This window comes from Nelumbo nucifera, chromosome 2 (assembly GCF_055504915.1).
Source record: "Nelumbo nucifera cultivar China Antique chromosome 2, China Antique-T2T, whole genome shotgun sequence".
In the NCBI taxonomy this organism is placed as follows: domain Eukaryota; kingdom Viridiplantae; phylum Streptophyta; class Magnoliopsida; order Proteales; family Nelumbonaceae; genus Nelumbo; species Nelumbo nucifera.
In genome coordinates this window covers 6,288,434-6,307,195 of record NC_142650.1, presented here as the reverse complement: position 1 = coordinate 6,307,195, position 18,762 = coordinate 6,288,434, and the positions used below count along the sequence as shown (strand labels likewise).

The following is an 18,762-nucleotide window of genomic DNA, read 5'->3' as shown; positions in this document are numbered from 1 at the left end:
CAACTCATTTCCCGCCAAACAACTTCCCACCATTTCAATGGCGGTCCCTCGAACCGTTGCGTCTGAATTTCCTCATTCAGTCGATTCACACTCGTTCCACAGGGTGCTTCGGCCTCGAAAGGACACCTGCCAAAAGTCCTCAAACTTCGATCTCACCTATTCGTCTTCCACAAAATGCAGATAAATTTATCTGCACCACTCACTTCCCCTAATACACTTGCCAGCCCGACATTCTCTCTCTGCCATGGATCGTCCGATCACCCTCGACGAACTAAGGTGTTTTCACGCTCTCGACAGGGAACTTTATTCTCGAATGGTGTTCAGTATGCGGAGAGACATTACTCAGTCAATGCAAGTCATAGCCTTATGGTTGTGGCTTGAAGACGTGGGCTACCCAAATATCATCCATAAGATGTTATCGCTACCTGACGCAGTGGTGAATGCGGTGGCGGACGAAGCAGTTCAGTGTCTGAATTGCATCGATGCTAACGTTGCTCCACCACCACCCGCTCAGTCGTCAGCCTGCAGCACTGATATGCCGCTCACCCTCGGCCTCATGAATCAAGATATATCCCTTCAGTTTTTTCATGATAACAGGCTCACTGCGATCCGTGGGATCGCCAAGGCTCTGAATGACGTTTGCGTTAGAGCGTTTGACGATGTAGTCCAGGCGGCTTTAGCCAATGCCGCACAGTTAACTGCTGCACCCGTCCACGGCGCAAGGCCGCCGCCTGTAGGTGAAGGTGTTAATGTTGGTGCAACGATGATGACGCCTCTGCCTGGAGCTGAGTTGCCTGCAGTGAATTCGCTTCATCCATTGATCCGTTCCTTTGCCGGTAGAATTGGTGATCCGCGGTTGGTCGCAGTTGGGGAAGCCGATAATGTAGTGCAGCTTTCCTCTGCTGTTTACCCTCATCAGCCTCTCGTTCGACTGGATGAAGAACCATCCAACTTGAACCCGAACGCTCAATCCTGGAACTCCACATCCACAGAAGAAGTTCCACCGGATGACCGGACAATGTTCATCACGTTCTCCAAAGGCTACCCGTTGTCAGAACGGGAAGTGATAGATTTTTTCAAGAGGTTCGTTCTCCTTTTCTCTCTCTCTCTCATACACAAATACACACAGAAGAACATTATCATTCTGTTTTGGTTTAATTTTGCAGTAACTATGGAGATTGCATTGAGGCCATCCGAATGCAAGAGGTTCCGCCCAGCATGCAACCACTATTTGCCCGTTTGGTTTTCCGTTCTGCTTCGACCATAGCAATGATACTTGATGGCAAGGACAAGGTTAAATTTGTGATCAATGGAAAGCACGTATGGGCAAGGATCTTCGTGCCGAAAAGGAATTGAAGTAGTTATAGCCGAAAAGCTTCTCAGTATGATCGAACTGAACTCTATGAAATAAGATGTTACTGCATTAATCCAGCAACAGGCCGGTCGCGTTTATGCTTGTTTTTTTTATTATTATATTATGACTTAGTTTATCAGTTCAGTCTCGTTACAAGCAGTTGTTTTCTTTTTTTTTTTTCTTATTCCGACAGTCTTGTTACAAGCAGTTACATACATTATCAATTCAGTCTTAATTTCTATATATGCTGATCAAGACCTACTTGGAGATCTGAGTTTTAGTTACCCGGCCTGAGACATTACACTGCTCCTAACCCGATCGAGTTGTTGAGCCCCAAGATCATCCCCAACCCCGATCTTGGTCCAGCGGCCCGGCTGCCAGCTTGAAGAGATCTGGTCGAGTTTGGGCTTGCCCATTTTTAATTATTATTATTAAATAATGTTTTCTTTTTTGAACTTGGGATTAGCCGACTGAAACAAAGTCATGGGTGCTTTACGACTATCATATTTGTGTCACGCTATAAAAATCTTTGCCTAAATAAGGCAATGATCATTTTAATCATAAAAATCTATAATTAAAAAAGGTATTTTTGTCGTGTTCAAGTGCTGGCAACTTTCCCCTTAGGTGGGAAAGTTAAGAGATGGGTATATTTAAGAAAATAAACTTTCTCAGGTCCCCACATAAATATGAAAATAGAACATGAGATTCTTGGTCAATAGGAAACAAAATCCTATTGACCAACTTTTCCCCCTCTCAAGATCCGAAAAAAGAACGCCCCCTTAGAGTTATTTTTTTTTAACGATATAAAGCATGGTTTTTAAAACCAAACTGGTGACCGAACCTGTCAGGGGTCCGGTTACTAATTCGAACAGTTAGCCCGTTCTGACAAAAAAAATTAAAAAAATTAAAAAACTGAAAAACGGTCAAAACCGTTCAAATGATTAACCGGCCGGTTCAGCGGTTTATTGACCAAAATCAACGGGTTTGGGGAAAAAAGCGGTTTTGAGGAAAAATGAGCCAGTTCCTGGTTTTTTCGGTCCAATCGTCTGGCCTGATAAGGTTTTGAAAACCATGATAGAAAGAGCATATAAGGCTCCATAATTTCAAAAACATATAGAAAATGAAATTATTTTTCCAGATAGGTGGTAGGCTTGGATGATCACGATGAATTTTGTGCTTGCTTTTCTTATTCATTATATTTTTTCGATATTTTTTTATCTTTAATAGAACAACCTCATTCTTTCAGAGTTAAAAAAAAATGAGTAAAAGAATATGTCAAATTGGCGAATGTTCTATAAGGCAACCTTTTTCTTTGCCAATATAAACTCTGGTTCCTTGGGACTAAACAATGGGGGTAATACATCCCCCCACCCTCGTGTGGGTGGGATTTGGTCCCATTTCCGCTACAATGGCTATTTGATTTGGACATGAAGATTTCATTGAAGGCAAATAGAAAAATCATTACTACTATTATTATTATCATCATCTCGAAGTCGACTAGAAAAAGATATGATATCCAAAAAAACAATTGACCAATAGATTAGAATCATAAATATGATAACGAATAAGATATTATTTATCAAAATTCATAGGTGGCTTTTGATTAATCAAAATTCTTTCCAGCATTATAAATTTTTCATCATCATTATCGTCATCATCATATTACTCCTACTACTGTAACTTTTTGGATGCATTGGATTGCAATCGGGTTGGTCCAAAATTGGCATTTTATAATGCTTCGGACTAATAGAATTGGTCCAAGTTGCAATGCATGATACTTTCTTGGTACTTTGACATTTAACAAGATGGGATTTCCAAGTGGGGCCTAACATGATGGTCCATCCTTTGATTTTGCAATTGAGCCCGAAAATTAATACACTTGTTGGGGATGGATAAGTTGCTTACCTCCTGATGACTATTAAAATACTTTTCAGATCGATGACTTTTGCCCGAACAACACTTGTCCGGCAAGCATATTACCTCTTAGGTACGGAAAAATGAACGAGGCCCTAAACGCAATCAGGTCAAGTTAACCACGGGATTAAATTTCGCCGACAAAGGAACATGATCGATTAATTGAGCACATGCCATTATTTTTTATAATCTGGGGAACACGATCAAAGAAAGACAAAGGGATGCCCCTAGTTTTACGGCCTAAACAATAAGCCTATCATTGACTAATAACAAAGTAGGATGTGTCCAAAACTCCAAATGACCACCCATTTTAAAGCTAAACAGAATATATACCAGAGCCCCGGCGATAAGTGGTTAATTAAGAATCCACGGGAAAAAGTATAATTCCATTCCAAATCCACTCCTGCAGGTTTCTCCCACAAGAAATAAAAAATGAATAAAAAAATAGTAAGGAAGAATATTGATGACCAATGTTTTAAAAATCGATTTGAAAATGAAATAGTTCTGGTCACCGGTTTTTAGGTTGATAGTTCTACTGTTCGGATCGAATAGATGACCTGTTATGACAAAAAAATTAAATAAATAATTAAAGACTAAAAACCGTTGAACGGGTTGAATAGGTTAATGGTTTGACCGCTCAATAGATTGTTGATCAATTCAACGGTTTTTGGCCAGGGACTGGGTATGGGATAAAATGAAATTGGTTGCTTGGACAGTTCCCGGGCAAAATGGTCTGACTATCCAAATCAACAACGGTTCAAAAACCTTGTTGATGACTGATGAGGTGTCATTGAAGTAATCGAATTGGGGTCTGCTCCTCACACCAACCTCACAACCACATCCCACCATGTATTGAGAACATCTCCCATGAATAATAATAATAAAATATGGGAGATGTTCCCGATATGCGGCTGATATATGATGTGAGATTGGTGTGAGGAGCACTCTACGGGGAGGAGATCCAGACATGAAATAACCCCCCATTATGTCCCAGATTATTTGGGAAAATTCTCGATCAGTACCATATACTTTGGCTCGAGTGACAATTTGGTCATCAAACTTTAAAATACGATAATCCAGTACCTAAACTTTTAAAACACAATAATCTAATACCTGTACTTTGGCTCTAAACCGGCCCCCTGAATTGGTTTTGAAAAAAATAAAAAAAAAAGGTATCGGTTCGCCCGATACACCCCTACTAACGTATTGGGCGTATTGATATCTTGAACCTTGATTTGTAGGTTAGAATAGAGTAATAGAGATTCTTAACCTACCGGCAGCAACTGGTTTAATTCTTTTCTGTTAAATCTCCAATTGAGATGGATGCCCTGCAACAGGGCTTTTATTTCAGTTTGAAGGGAGTTGTCTGATTAAATTAGGCCTCAAAAGGAAAGGATGGTCTTTTTTTTAGAGAAGGAAAAGTATGATTGGATGCCCATTATCTGTCAAGTTCCTAATAAATACTCCTTGGTAGCTCTGAGTTCACTAGGGAGTAACCATCACAATCTAGCATTTGGATGGGCTTGCAACACTAGTCTTTCCTAAACTCAAATAGTGTGTGATTATTTAAAGGAACTCTATAGGCTACCGTTGGAGACATGGTTATTCTTTACCTGAGCCTTGGATTTTGTCTAGTGCAAGATTTTCAAGAATAAGAATGATGATTTCTGATGCTTATTAGATTGATTTTCCAGTTCAGTTGGTATTGGTTCTAGTTTTGATGTTTTTGATCTAGAGTGATCTTAGTGTTAATGATGATGATGACAGAGAATACTTGCCAATCAAGGGTTCGATTGCTTTACAAACTAAAGTTCTTTACTTGGTTTATTTGGTATAGAGATAACAATGAAAATTTGCAAGTTACGAATCCTAAATCTTTTGATGCAAATAGACAAACTTGAGGGTTCCCTCCAAGTAAGGGTATTGATGCAAACACAATTCACAGGATTACTCCCAAAGTCAATTGAAGTGTCACTAAAAGAAGGAGACAACTTGAATGATTTTCAACATTAGCTAGTTCTTTGTTTTGGGGTCTATTTGGGATCTTGTATCTTATCATCCATGATCCAACTGCTAGGTTGCCTTAGATTTTGGATATGTTCTGGTTCTAAGAATCTCCTCCCTGTTCAAGGTTCCATTTGAGTGCATTAGTTGTGTCAGGATGGCTGTTTGGAAGCATAAAATTTTCTGTAATTCAGTGTATAAAGCAATTTCTTTATGTGAGTTGTTTTGTTTTTTATGATATAAAGCATGAACCAAGAAACCGTATTTTATCCAAGACTTTCGACTTTATAAGTGAAACTGTTATCATTCATGAGTCTCTTCTTAGATTTTGGGGTAACCACTTCGAGGTCCTAGTATAGTGTTTGACCTGCATGTCCAAACCTTATGGCTGCAGGTGATAGAGTTCCTGATCATTTTGTATTATTAAGAAATTGGTTGCTGCCAAATATGATTTTGCTCTTCAAAAACGATAATCAAATAACCGTGTCAAATAGAAATTGGTGATTTTTAAAATGAAAATTCTCAGAATCCATTCTTTCTTGAAAGGATTCTGAGAAATGAGAATCCCTATAAATGATGTTAAACGGGGCCTTAGTCTTTTACAACTTGTCAGTAAGATGAAAATTTTGTTTTATTTGGTGTATATATATAGGGAAAATTTCTGATTAATACTTTGTACTCTGGGCTTAGTGCCACTTTGCAGCTGCTCCCCAAACTTAAAATGAGACAATTCAGTACCTGCTGTTAACTAGCATTTAAGCGGCATTTGAAAAAGACACAATTGTCCTTCGAGTGTCATCTAATTTTCTTTATCAACCATCCAAACATTGACAAAATATTAACAGTCTAGTCTCAGATTCTTGCCTCTTCTATTCAAGAAAGTAGGGGTCACCAGAATGTCCACTCAATTATGTGACCCCAACTTTCTTAAATGAAAAAGGCAAAAATTTGGGATTGTTAATTTTTTGACAACATTTAGATGGTTGATAAAGAAAAATAAATAACACTTAAAGGGCATTTATGTCTTTTTCAAATGCCACTTAACAGTTATTTAAGAGTTAATTAACGACATGTATTGAATTGTCACATTTTAAAAGTTTGAATACTGAATTATTGCATTTTAAAATTCAAAGACCAAAGTTGCACTAGCCCAAAGTACATTACTAATAAGTAATTTTCCCATATATATATATTGTGAAGATAGACAAAGCTACAAAGCAGAACTAAGAGAGTTTGGCTTAACCCACTCAGCTGGTTGGATAGGCATAACCTCAAAATCCGTCGCTATATACCCCAAGCTCGCGGAGGAGGGTGGCCATTAAGTTGCCTCTGTCACATCTGTTTTTTTGACAAAATATAAAAACCTTTCCTGAACTTTCTAACAATCATAAAAACTTCTTCTATAGTTTCATTTTAATAAAAACCTTCTCTCTATTTTTTAAAAAATTGGCAAAAACCTCTCTTCTATTAATTATCATAACGAAAATCGTCAAACTCGTGATCAAAGATCTGCCTCCCTATTCCCACCATCTTAGACCCGGAAGAATCATCTGGGTTTGCTGCGAAGGCTCCGCAGATGAAGAACAACATTGGCAGCAACCTGTGTTCATGGTTCCGGTCAATCCGTCGAACAAGCTGAGGCTGAGGTTTTTCAAAGCTGATCCGTCTCGATCTCTCGTGCTATCAACTTCGGTATGACGCAAGTTTCCTCCAATCAATGTACTTACACCAACTAGGAGTTGACACGTACCAGTACGAAATCCAAGCAACCGGCATATATCGGTATTAACCAGCAGGTGTCCATCATTTTTTACGTGGCGAACTTTGGTTCCTGAGCCAACATGTTGACTGAATTCCGCGTTCTCACCACAGTGGGCTTTTCAGAGTTTTAAGATCGAGGCTTTGAGAGAAGCTCCGGGGAGCTAGAATGTTTCGGTCTTTAAATCGTCGCCTCCGTTCGATTACTTGTAATGTGGCTCATCGTTATACGACAATCTCAGTCCGTAGAGGGTGAGAGAGTGGACTGCCTACTATGTGAGGCTGTTCGGACCAAAATCCCATTTCGTGATACACGACGCTGGTGGGGTCCATCCGGGTGTTCTCGACGTTCTGAAGCCATGGATGGAGAAAGGGTATGTAACATTGCAGGACATCAGAGAGCAGGAACGGTTTGATAGCTACTATCACAACCAGTTTCTCGTGGTGAATGACTGCTTGCATCGGTATCGCTTCATGGCCAAGTGGATGTTCTTCTTCGATGGGGATGAATACGTTTATGTCCCGCCAAAAAGCACCATTAAATTGGTTCTGGATTCCCTATCGGATTATACCCAGTTCACGACTGAACAGATGCCCAAGCAGAGGACGCCAGAAAAACTTACAAGTACCTCTTCGCAACCTAACCACCTTCTCACTCTGTTTTCCAATTTCAGTTGAAACTGAAAACTCAAGAATTTCGTATAATTAGAAACTTCAATATTTTAGAGCTGGGTGAGAAATTAAAAGCACTGATTTGATGATTTCTACTGTGCATTTGCAGTTATGTTTGGGATTGAACAACTGGGTTTTAAGTTTCAACATCACTAATATATCCGTTTTAGTCGTAACCTCGGATGGTCTAGAGTTTAACCACATACTGTTGTGAAGTTGTTAGCGTGTCAAATGAGAGTGATACAGACATGGGCACCTTCGTTTTTCTGGATGGAGAGTGATACAAAGTGGTCCGTCCGTGCCCACCATCGATCTGGTGTTGCAAAGCGAGATGGTTACTCGATCTCCGGTGCGAATTTGATGGTCTGGGTACCGGAAGATCGCCATTCTGTCGCTGTGCGTCTTTACGAAGAAGATGAACAGTGTTCGAGGGATTATGGAATTGCAGGGCTATTTTAATAAAAACAAATGTATATTAATTCGTAAAAGGGTAAAATACGTATTATAAAGAAATGATCATCTCAATAACGTTTTCCGTCTTGGTGATTGACGATTAGGTATTTGGTGAATTTTTAAAAAACAGAGGGAAGGTTTTTGTTAAGATAAAATTATAGAGGAAGTTTTTATGATTATCAGATATTTTAGGGGAAATTTTAGTATTTTACCCATTTTTTTTTTAATAACAAGTTAACAACTTGTCACACCTGTTTAAAACCTAAGTTTCACCACCAACGAAATAAGAAAAGAAAAATTCTACTCAAAATTAAACAACAACGAAAGGGGCAAAACACACCAACCAAACCTTCAAGCCACATTTATCCAAAAAAAAACTTGGAACCACATTGACACCCACACCGTGCACACAATAAAGGGTAAAACAAAGGAAAAGAAAGAAACAACAAGGTACGAATCAAACTGAGTTAACCGAGTTGAGAGAACGAGTTCCTCCCTTCTCAACGTTCTTGCTTGTACTTGTACAACTTGGCGCATGTTAAATAATAACCAAAGTTGACCACTCCTATCACAACCAGCATCCAGAACACATTGTCTATTCTCCCCTCATTGATATTATCAGGCAGCCACCCCGTAACACTCCGAACCAAACAGGTCACCGCCGTGCTCATATAAAACCCAACTGCGATAAGTGACACGATCATGGCGGTTGCTGTGTTACGCAGAGATGCCGGGAATTCTTGGTAATACAACTGAACTTGTCCAGGGAAGTGGAAAGCCTCGCCGATGCCTACTATGGCAAGCGGGGCCACCATCCACAGTGCCGACATGGGTGCGATCGAGCTCATATCATTCTCCAGGTGGTGACTTCTGACAACATGGAGACGCCTGGACTCTACTATGGCTGACCCGGCAATGCCGATGGTGTTGATGACGTGGCCCACACCTACTCTCTGAAGCGGTGTGAGAGATCGACCCACCAGCTTGAGCCACGTAGGATGAAGGAAACGATCCAAGACGAAAATAGAGATGACCGTGGCAAATGCTGTAAATACGAGGAAGGAGCCAGGTGGGGCCCAAGACGACGGTCCATTCTTAGAGCTTGAAGGACGGTTAGACCGGCTTGGATACCAATTGGGGTGCTTAACAAAATGCTTGTAGACCAGAGTGGGAACATTCTGACTACACTTTTTAGATCCTCCACCTGTACAGAGTCTCCATGGTTTTGCGATTCATCCATCTTGTCACGGGGTTACTTTTACAGCGAAAGAAACCCGTGCGGCGTCTAGGCCAAGGCAGGCCAGGACAAGCCTTTGTGTGCTGTAAGGCTAAGAGTTGCCCGATGAGATAGCTCCATCAAGGTTAGTAGCATTGAATCATGACCTCAAGTCGCATAGCCGGGGTACTCGGTTGGCTCTGGCCAGTCCATGAGAGGCGCCTCTTACGTGCTAAAGGGGGACGTCCATAATGAGAGGCGACTGTGCGCCGAAGAGGTGGCTGGGCACCGATGTGATGGGTCTCCTGTACGCCGATGATGATGGGCACCTGTGTGCCAATAGGCAACCGCTTGGGCTGGAACACACCCGTGTGCTAGGGGCAACGGGATAGTTCTATCAGCTTGGGCAAGGGGCTGGCGAGGTGAAGGGTCATGCTTGAGCTAGACCCGCATGCCAAGCCTCCCTTGAGTGTCGGTAGCGTAGTGCCGGTCCATGCACTGTTCCCATGAGCATGTGTGCGCCCATGAGGAACCTTGATAGCCATGCTAGCCATTAACCAGGGTCGCCCCGCAAGGGATGATGGTCTAGGAGTGCCAAGGTTAGGCACCTAAGGAGGTCGACCACTCCTCCTCAAAGAGTACGTTAAGCTTTTGGTGGTCTGACTGAAGATAACATCAATTTTACAGACAAAAATAATGATGGTGTTCCTTAACGTAAACCTGCCAAATGTAGGCAAGGCTAAGCTTTGGGGGGCTTTGGTGGCGATCAACGATAGCCCAATCCAAGTATTGGACAGGGCTGTCAACACATAACCCGACCCAGACCCAGTCTGAGATTTTATTGGATTCTACTTTATTTAATTAAATACTTAAGGCAATCAGAATGTTTTAAGTGAGTAGTTGGTGAAGCCAGGTTAAGTCAAATGGTTAAGATTAGGTTTTATATCTAAGGATTAAAAATGTGTTATCAGGAATGTATTCAGCTATTTGGATTTGGATTTGGATATATTTTAAAAATACATGGATGTATATAAATTTTATAAATACATTAATAATATTATATTTAAGGTCAAAATATCCATAGTTAAATACATAATGGATGTATATTATAATGATATATGCGAAGAAATATTATATTACATTTAATATAGCGGAATGTATAAAAATCATAGCCAAATAGGACTAAAATCAACAAATCATAGCTATATCGTTTTAGTTTTTAGCTTACAATTTCTTAAGGGGCTAATTGGAGCACATGCCATTATTTTTTCCGGGGAACATGATCAAACAAAGAGACGGGATACCTTACTTTACCTTCTAAACGATCCTAATATTGACTAATAAAGCGGGATTTGTCCAAACCACCATCCATTTTAAAACTAAACAGAATATGTACCTGGTTTAGAATCTATGAGAAAAGTAGAATTCCATTCCATGTCCACTCTGCAGACTGTAGTTTTCTTTTTTCTTTTTTCTTTTTATTAATAAAACTAAGTTGGTAGCTAGGCATCTCCCTCAAGAAACAGAAAATGGAAGAAAAAAAAAAAAGGAAATTAAAGGAAAGAATATTGATGAATGTCCTTGTCTTACATCACCTGCCATCATATATCTTAATTTCTATGTTCGTTAGTATATATTTCAGCTTCAAACTCTCAATCAGTTGGTTGACACCAATTGCTCTATTAATTAAAATCATTTAACCCTTACCGTAATAGTTAATGTTAATTTGTAGCATCTTCTCTTCCCTATTAAATTCCTTCTTTTTCTCCTTTTGATTCTCTTAATAAAGCAAGCAGGGATATAAATATGGGTTTGGGTTAGGTTAAGAGCCAATCCAACCTTGAATATATATGGAACCTAACTTGAAACCAAACTGATATTAAATTTAAATTTGCACATCCAAACCTAACAAAATTTTTATTCAAGCTAATTCAATTGAATGAATGCCAAAAGAACAAGTCTCACCAAACAGTTTACAGCATTTGTGTTTATTTTATATTTTATTTAGGTGATGAAACTAATAAATTACATTCAATTTGAGTGATGAGTCTTACACCCATATAAGAATTTAGGCTATGTCTGGTTTGAAAGAAAAGGTTGGGAAATGTAGGGAAACTTTACAAGCCTTGGAGGCTGGTAAACTTTCTGCGGCTACGTGTTGCAGAAAATGCGACCTTCGCCACGTTCATATAAAACCAACAGAGTTCGTATGGTTAGAATCCCATTAATGGGGGGATATTAATCATGGAATCAATGACTGACGTTCGTAGCCAAACTGCTAATACTATATATTATAGGCTAATATATAGCTACAACTGAAAGCAAGCTTTAGCAGATTGAAAATCTTACTTGATGCTTGAAGTTGGAATTGAAGAGGCTGGTAACTCTGTCGAAACTCCGTCGTATCCCAAGTAAAAATCCTGGCTTTGGGTTTGGGATGATAAGGGCAGCTTCCGCTTCCGAATTGCTGCAACTACAACTCGTGCTAGGCTGGTGAATGGGCTGCCTTTGGGCTTAGCATGACGGTAGTGGCTGTTTCCTGCTAGGAAAATGGCTAAGGCAATGAAGTTAGCCGCGACACAGATGCCGTAGCCCCATCCCCAGCCCACGTTGTCGTCAACATACACAACGACGGTATTGCCAAAGACAAGAGCGACGTAAAATGCCATGAAGAACCAGTTGAAGAAAACCGCTTGATCCTCGGCTGTGTTAAATTGATCAGCGCCTAAGGTGGCGCTAGTGGAGCGAGTGCCACCGACTCCTATAGACACCAAGGCTATAGATGCATAGAGGACCAAGTACTGAAGGTTGGATGGAGGTTGGCAACTGGCTGACCCAATGTTGGCGCATGATGGAGGTCTCAGGATGCTCACTGTAGCAGTCAACGTAAGCAGAATTACTCCCTACATGCAAGCTCAAAGGAGAGAGAGAGAGAGAGAGAGAGAGAGAGAGAAAGAGAGAGAGGAGATAACGTTAAGATAAGTCGTGATGAACAAGGAGGGATCGGGAGTCTTGAGTACTGAAAGAGGTTAACAAATATACATATATAATTAGTTAGTTACCACTTACCAGTAAAGAGATGAAAGAGGAAATGGTGAACACCGGGAAGCAACCCAAGGAGTCGGCGATGATGGCTCCGGCAATCGGGAGCAAATTGATGAAACCGTCGACCGTACTAAATATTTGTGTGGCATGGATGCTCTTGATGTTGAATTCCTCAATCAGATATACAATCACATTAGACGTCAACCCGCTAGCCACAAGTGTCAAACCCAGCATACTCGCTGCCCAGTTAGTTGTTCGCACTCGCACAAAAACAGCCATGTCTATGTTAGATACATGGTAGCATAAATACATCCTTTTCTGGAGAGAGAGAGAGAGAGAGAGAGACCTGCGATAAAGGGGAAGGTAATCCAACCCCCTCGTTTGCGATTGCCATTATTTGGTTGTGCTTCCTGTTCAAGTCCAAGTTCGCCGGAGAGAGCCTTGTCCTTCTCCATCTTGGATGCTAACTCCTCCGATCCTCTCTCTCTCTCTCTCTCTCTCTCTCTCTTTTAGTTTATAAAGGCTGTGTAGCTATATATATGGACCTTATATATTTTGGGTATTAGTCCAGAATCCGGATTAGCTGAACGCTCCACGCTCTTGAGCAGGCTGTGGGAACAATTACAATCAACCACAGTTTTACATGTTCACCCATTCCCATGCGTGGCTGTGAGCCCCTTTACACATTCATCTCTTCTCTTCAAGTCCTAACTTGTAATTATTCTTCTTTGACAACGTTGAAACCGCCTCCACCCTTTACCCCCCCTCGTGGGTCCTCTTTCTCTCTAATGTAGTTCAAATAAGAACAAAGAAATAGGAGAAATTTGTGTAAGAGAAATAAAAAGAAGAACTCAGATGAAATTTTCTAGATATATGAGATGGATTATAAAGAGGTAATAAGGTTGAGGATTCACTCACCGTGAGAGGGCTCTCTCAATTTTCAAAAGAAAACTTTATACTTCACAAAACAATAGAAAAAATTTGATGCCTCATGTTTAGAATTACAAAGCTTATATAGTTGGAGCATTTAACAAAACTAGTCATTAGAAACTCACTATCAAAGTAGTTAATTAAAAATCCACTAACAAACAAGTTGTTAGAAACCCATTAATCAAAAAGGATGTTGGAAGCCTATTAAAGAGTTAATTTAAATGTAAACTCTTTTTTTTCCCTCCTTTTAAAATGATTTGGTGCTTCTCTGGCATGATCTTAAACTGCATCGCCCACTTTTTCTCTCCCTAGAAGCCTTTTCTCTACTTATCTTTGTTTGCCATGAACCACACTCCGGCCTCAAGACAAAGTTTCCATATTATTAAACGAAGAATTCGGAAATTGCACAATTGGGACAGTTTCTGTGTTTGTATCTAGCTCAGTAGTCATTTCATAAATCAAATTGGTAAAAGTAAACAAATTAAAGAAGATATTTCTAGTTAATACAATACTTACTAGCAACACAATTGAAACTAGTCTTGTACTTGAGCTATAATAATTGATTTTTCTATACTGTGCATGATTCTTAAACTACGTTAGTATAGTAAAAAAGATTGACCATGGAAAGAAACATTACCTAGAACAAGCCAGCAAGCAAGTATGAGTACGAATAAAAGGAGAGAGAGAGAGAGAGAGAGAGATCAGTTGGTGGAAATTGATTGTGAACGGTGACCAGCTGAAGGGAGTGAGGGTAGAGGTAGAAGAAAAATGGAATAAAGGGAATTTGTTATGGAGTCGCACATGGGAATGGGGTTGAACGTACGTTTAAAATTTACCTAGCCCATTGTAATTGCTCCCACAGCCCGTTCAACACAGTGTGGGACATTCAACTAATGGGCTCGGATCTGAGTTTATTTATGGTTTTGAACCATTGTTGAACCGGACTATCAGACCGTTTGACCTGAGAATTGTCCAGACAATTGGTTCTGTTTTACCTCAAACCTGGTTCCTGGCCAAAAACCTTTGAATCGGTCAACGATCCATCGATCCATTCAACGATTTTTGACTTTTTTTTTAAACTTTTATGTCAAAACAGGCCATTTGTTTGAATCGGACGGTTGAACCATCGACTCGAAGACCGATGACTTGAATTATTTGTTGTGAATCATAATTTGATAGTGGCTTATGGTGGAAATGTAGGACTTGGGTCCTTGCAAAGGCTTGGACTTATCCATATTCAGCTTATGGGTTTGACTTAAATGTAAAAAGTTATAAAGTTTAGGGGTTTTCTATTATAAACATCTTCTGACTTGAGAAATAATTCAAGAGGTTTTGGGTGTATTTAAGATTTTAGGGTTTTCTACGAGTGGGGTGTTGTGCATTGATTTGTATTTTTCCTCATTATTGATTCTATAGTGATTTTTTTAATTCCTGCTCGTCCATGAACATAGGATATAAGCCATATATGTAAATTTGTATATTTTCTCTAGTATTTCTCTTTAATTATCTCTATTTTTCTTTTAGTTTTAAGTGTCATTTGAATCTATTTTCGAAACTCCACCAAAGGAAAGAGAAATAACAACCAACCAAATCAAACCATTCATCCTCATCGTTTAGATATTGCGTTATTATTAAAAAGACAGCATCTAGCTATGATGCGGGAAAAGGTATGATACCCGAACAGAGGTATGTCTATGATGTCTAATGCCTGAAAAAAAAGGAAATGTCTATAATATTATCAAAAATAAAGGTCCTAATGTATCTACCTTTTTGTTTGTTTGTTTGTTTGTTTGTTTGTTTTTCGCCAACAATTGAATAATTAACAAAGGGAAAGAAACAACAAAGCAGCACAAATCAAACAGAGTTATCCGAATGGTCGGAACGAGTTCCACCCTTCTTGGTATTCTTGTACTGGTACAGCTTGGCGCATGTTAAATAGTAACCAAAGTTGATCACTCCTATCCCAGCCAGCATCCAGAACACATTGTCTACTCTCCCGTCATCGATGTTATCCGGCAGCCACCCCGTAACTCTCCGAACCAAACCGATCACCGCCGTGCTCAGATAATACCCAACTGCGATAAGCGCCATGACCATGGCGGTCGATGTGTTACGCAAAGATGCCGGGAATTCTTGATAGTACAACTCAATTTGTCCAGGGAAGTGGAAGGACTCGCCGATGCCTATTATGGAAAGCGGCAGCACCATCCACAGTGCCGACATGGGGGCGACGACGGAATTGTCCTCGGTCTTCAGGTGGTTGGATTTGACAACATGGAGACGGGTGGACTCTACCATGGCGGACGTTGCCATGCCGATGATGGTGAAGAAGTGGCCTACGCCGATACGCTGAAGCGGTGTCAGAGCTCGACCTGCCAACTTGATCCACAGAGGATAAAGGAAACGATCCACGAGGAAAATGGAGATGGCCGTGGAAAATAGTGTAAAGACCATGAAGGACCCAGCTGGGATTTCCATGTGCGGCCCGACACGACGGTCCATCTTCAGAACTTCAATGATGGTTAGTCCGGTCTGGATGCCAATTGGGGTGCTTAGGAAAATGCTTGTAGACCACAGTGGGAGAATTCTGATGACGCCTTTTAGATCCTCCACCTGCTCCACTGTACACAGTCTCCACGGTTTTGCAATGGAGTCGTCTGGTCCAGTGTCTCCTTCCATTCTCAGTGCTGCACGGTTCAAGAACCTGCATGAACATAACCTTCTGAGTTGTGTTGATTGCTTATTGCTTTGGTGGTGAGTGATGATCACCCTTAGCCCAACTCCAAGGGCTTAACTGGGCTGTACGTAACACATTATATTCCATTGCGTGGAATGATCACCAATTTGGTTTGAGTTCAGGCTCATAAAGAGAGATTAATAAATTCAAAGTACTGCTGATACTTAATTGCAAATACTGCAGTTAGAAGTTAAGTTAGAAGGACTGAAAGCCAGATAATGCTGATTGTAGATCTTACTTGAAGCTTCGAGTTGGAGTTGAATAGCCTGAAAGTTCAAATTCTGTGGAAACCCCGCCGTATCCTAAGTAATAATCCTGGCTTTGAGATGATAAGGGCAGCTTGCGCTTCCGAATGGCTGCAACCACAACTTGTGCTAATCTGGTGAATGGGCTGACTTTGTGCTTAGCATGACGGTAGAAGCTGCTACCTGCTAAGAAAATGGCTATGCCAAAGACATTAGCAGCGATGCAGATGGCGTAGCCCCATCCCCAGCCAACGTTGTCGTCAACATACACAACGACGGTATTGCCGAGGCCTAAAGCGACGTAAAATGCTATGAAGTACCAGTTGAAGAAAAGGGCTTGATCCTCGGCCGTGTCAAATTGATCACCGCCAAAGGTGGCGATAGTGGAACGAGTGCCACCGATTCCTATAGACGCCAAGGCCATGGATACATTCAGGACCCAGTATTGAAAGTTGGATGCAGGTTGGCAACTGGCTGACCCTTTGTTGGCGCATGATGGAGGTCTCAGGCTGCTCACCGTAGCAGTCAACATAAGCAGAATTACTCCCTACAAGCTCAAAAGGATAAGTCGTGATGAACAATGGGAAGGGATCTGGAGTCTTAACCGGATTATTGGAAGCTATGGGGTTAACAAATATGGTTCATGATGATCAGGTTTTATATATAATTATATATTAATTATTACCAGCAAAGAGATGAAAGAGGAGACGGTGATAACGGGGAAGCATCCCAAGGAGTCGGCGGTGATGGATCCGGCAATCGGGAGCAATGTGGTGAAACCGCTGACGGTGTTGAAGATTTGTGTGGCATCGATGCTCTTGACGTTGAATTCCTGAATCAGATATACTATCAGATTAGAGATCCACCCGCTCGCTGCAAGTGTCAAGCCCAGCATACTCGCTGCAAGTTGATCGCGCACCAACAGCATTCAATGTTAGACACATGTTACCGTAGAATAGATGCATCCTTTTCTGAAGAGAGAGAGAGAGAAAGAGACCTGTGATAATGGGGACGGTAATCCAACCCCCTTGCTTGCTGTCAACAATGGCTGTTTGCGCTGCATTGTCCTCTACGTGTTCACTGGAAAGCTTGCCGTGATGATGCTTTGGTTCAGTATCTCCCATATCTCCTAAGTAATGTTGAATGAGCTAAGAATCAAGACCTCCTTAACATCATGGTTTTAATAAAATGATCAGTCAAGTGAAACCGACCAGGGGTCGTAAGGCAATGGTCCTAAGAACAATAACAGAAAAGAATTGAAGAAATTTTTCTTAAAACTTGAAAAAAGAAATTTGAAGAAATTTATACACCTGAAATGAGACAGGGATGATAAAATGTGGTGGGGTGAGAGTCCGAGTGGACAATTCACCGTCAAATCAGCTACATGGTTGCAAACTAGTTTGACCTTGAAAAACCAAGGTACCATTGTCCTTGAATTTCTTTTGGTAAACTGCTCAAACCTCCCTCAATTTTCTGACAGTTGCTGAAAAACTTCCCCTGTTAATTGCTTATAGCAGTCAGTTCCCCTGAAATTTCTGACACAACTGCAAGTACACCCCTTCCATCAGAATCTGCTAACAGAAAGGGTAAAATGATTAAAATACACATTGACAAATTGGTAAAGGTAGCCTTTTTTTTTTCTTTTTTTTGAACCAGTGGGGCAGAGTTCTTAGGAAATTTATTGTTAGTTTGCTCCACTCCAGAATTTTTTTATTGGTTTTTAGTTTTTATTTACCAACAACTCCACCTACGATTCATTGCTCCTTTGAATTTTCATTGATTCCCCCATCTATCACTGTTTCAACCATACAAACTCGTCTAATTCTTAACTGGATTTGAACCCGACAGTGGGTTCCCAGCTGGTTCAAATCTTGGGATCAGTGTTTTTGAACCATCTATCGATGATTCAGATGGTTGGACCGTTCAACCTGAGATCATTCAAGTAACAGGTTCTATTTTATCTTTAGCCTGATCTTTGGTTAAAAACCGTTGATTTAATCAACGATCCACTGATCCAGATAGTCAAATCATTGATCCATTCAAGGTTTTGGCCATTTTCTTATTTTTTTTTAAAGTTGAAAACTCAAAAACCAGTGACCAGAATAGTTCCAGTTATGGGTATGTTTTTAAAACCTTGTTTGGGATGACAAAAGACGTACTTGAACTCGATTCTGTTAAAACTCAAAAGATCATATTCTTCGGTTTTAGTCCTGAAAGGTTTTGGTCGCCATTGATATATAATACAGAGGATGCTCACAGGACCGCTTTTGATGACCCTGAGTCCATGACCACCATTCGTTTTGTTCTTAATAGCAATCCAAGCATCCCGAGTCCCCTGGAGTGGAGACTTCACCACTCCACTCCAGGGTTGCACATTCGTCTGCTCCACTGTTGGAAAGACCAACGTAGAGCAGAAGAAGCTTGATGTGCTTTC

The 18,762-nt window shown here is 40.6% G+C and overlaps 2 protein-coding genes and 1 pseudogene across 2 annotated transcripts; 1 reads left to right on the top strand and 2 right to left on the bottom strand.

Annotated features, from left to right (window-relative positions):
- The first annotated feature begins 218 nt into the window (after positions 1-218).
- Positions 219-1,515, top strand: LOC104594993 (uncharacterized). The gene is made up of 2 exons (XM_010255542.2): positions 219-1,083; positions 1,167-1,515. Exons 1-2 carry the CDS (start codon positions 245-247, stop codon positions 1,354-1,356), a joined length of 1,029 nt encoding a protein of 342 aa, XP_010253844.1. The 5' UTR covers positions 219-244; the 3' UTR covers positions 1,357-1,515.
- A 7,140-nt stretch (positions 1,516-8,655) lies between these two features.
- Positions 8,656-12,871, bottom strand: LOC104594992 (protein NRT1/ PTR FAMILY 2.6-like; annotated as a pseudogene).
- A 2,090-nt stretch (positions 12,872-14,961) lies between these two features.
- Positions 14,962-17,601, bottom strand: LOC104594990 (protein NRT1/ PTR FAMILY 2.7-like). The gene is made up of 4 exons (XM_010255541.2): positions 17,326-17,601; positions 17,014-17,228; positions 16,322-16,875; positions 14,962-16,050 (listed from the first exon to the last, which is right to left on the bottom strand). The coding sequence occupies exons 1-4, from the start codon at positions 17,450-17,452 to the stop codon at positions 15,201-15,203; spliced, it is 1,746 nt and encodes a 581-aa protein (XP_010253843.1). The 5' UTR covers positions 17,453-17,601; the 3' UTR covers positions 14,962-15,200.
- Between the last annotated feature and the right edge of the window lie 1,161 nt (positions 17,602-18,762).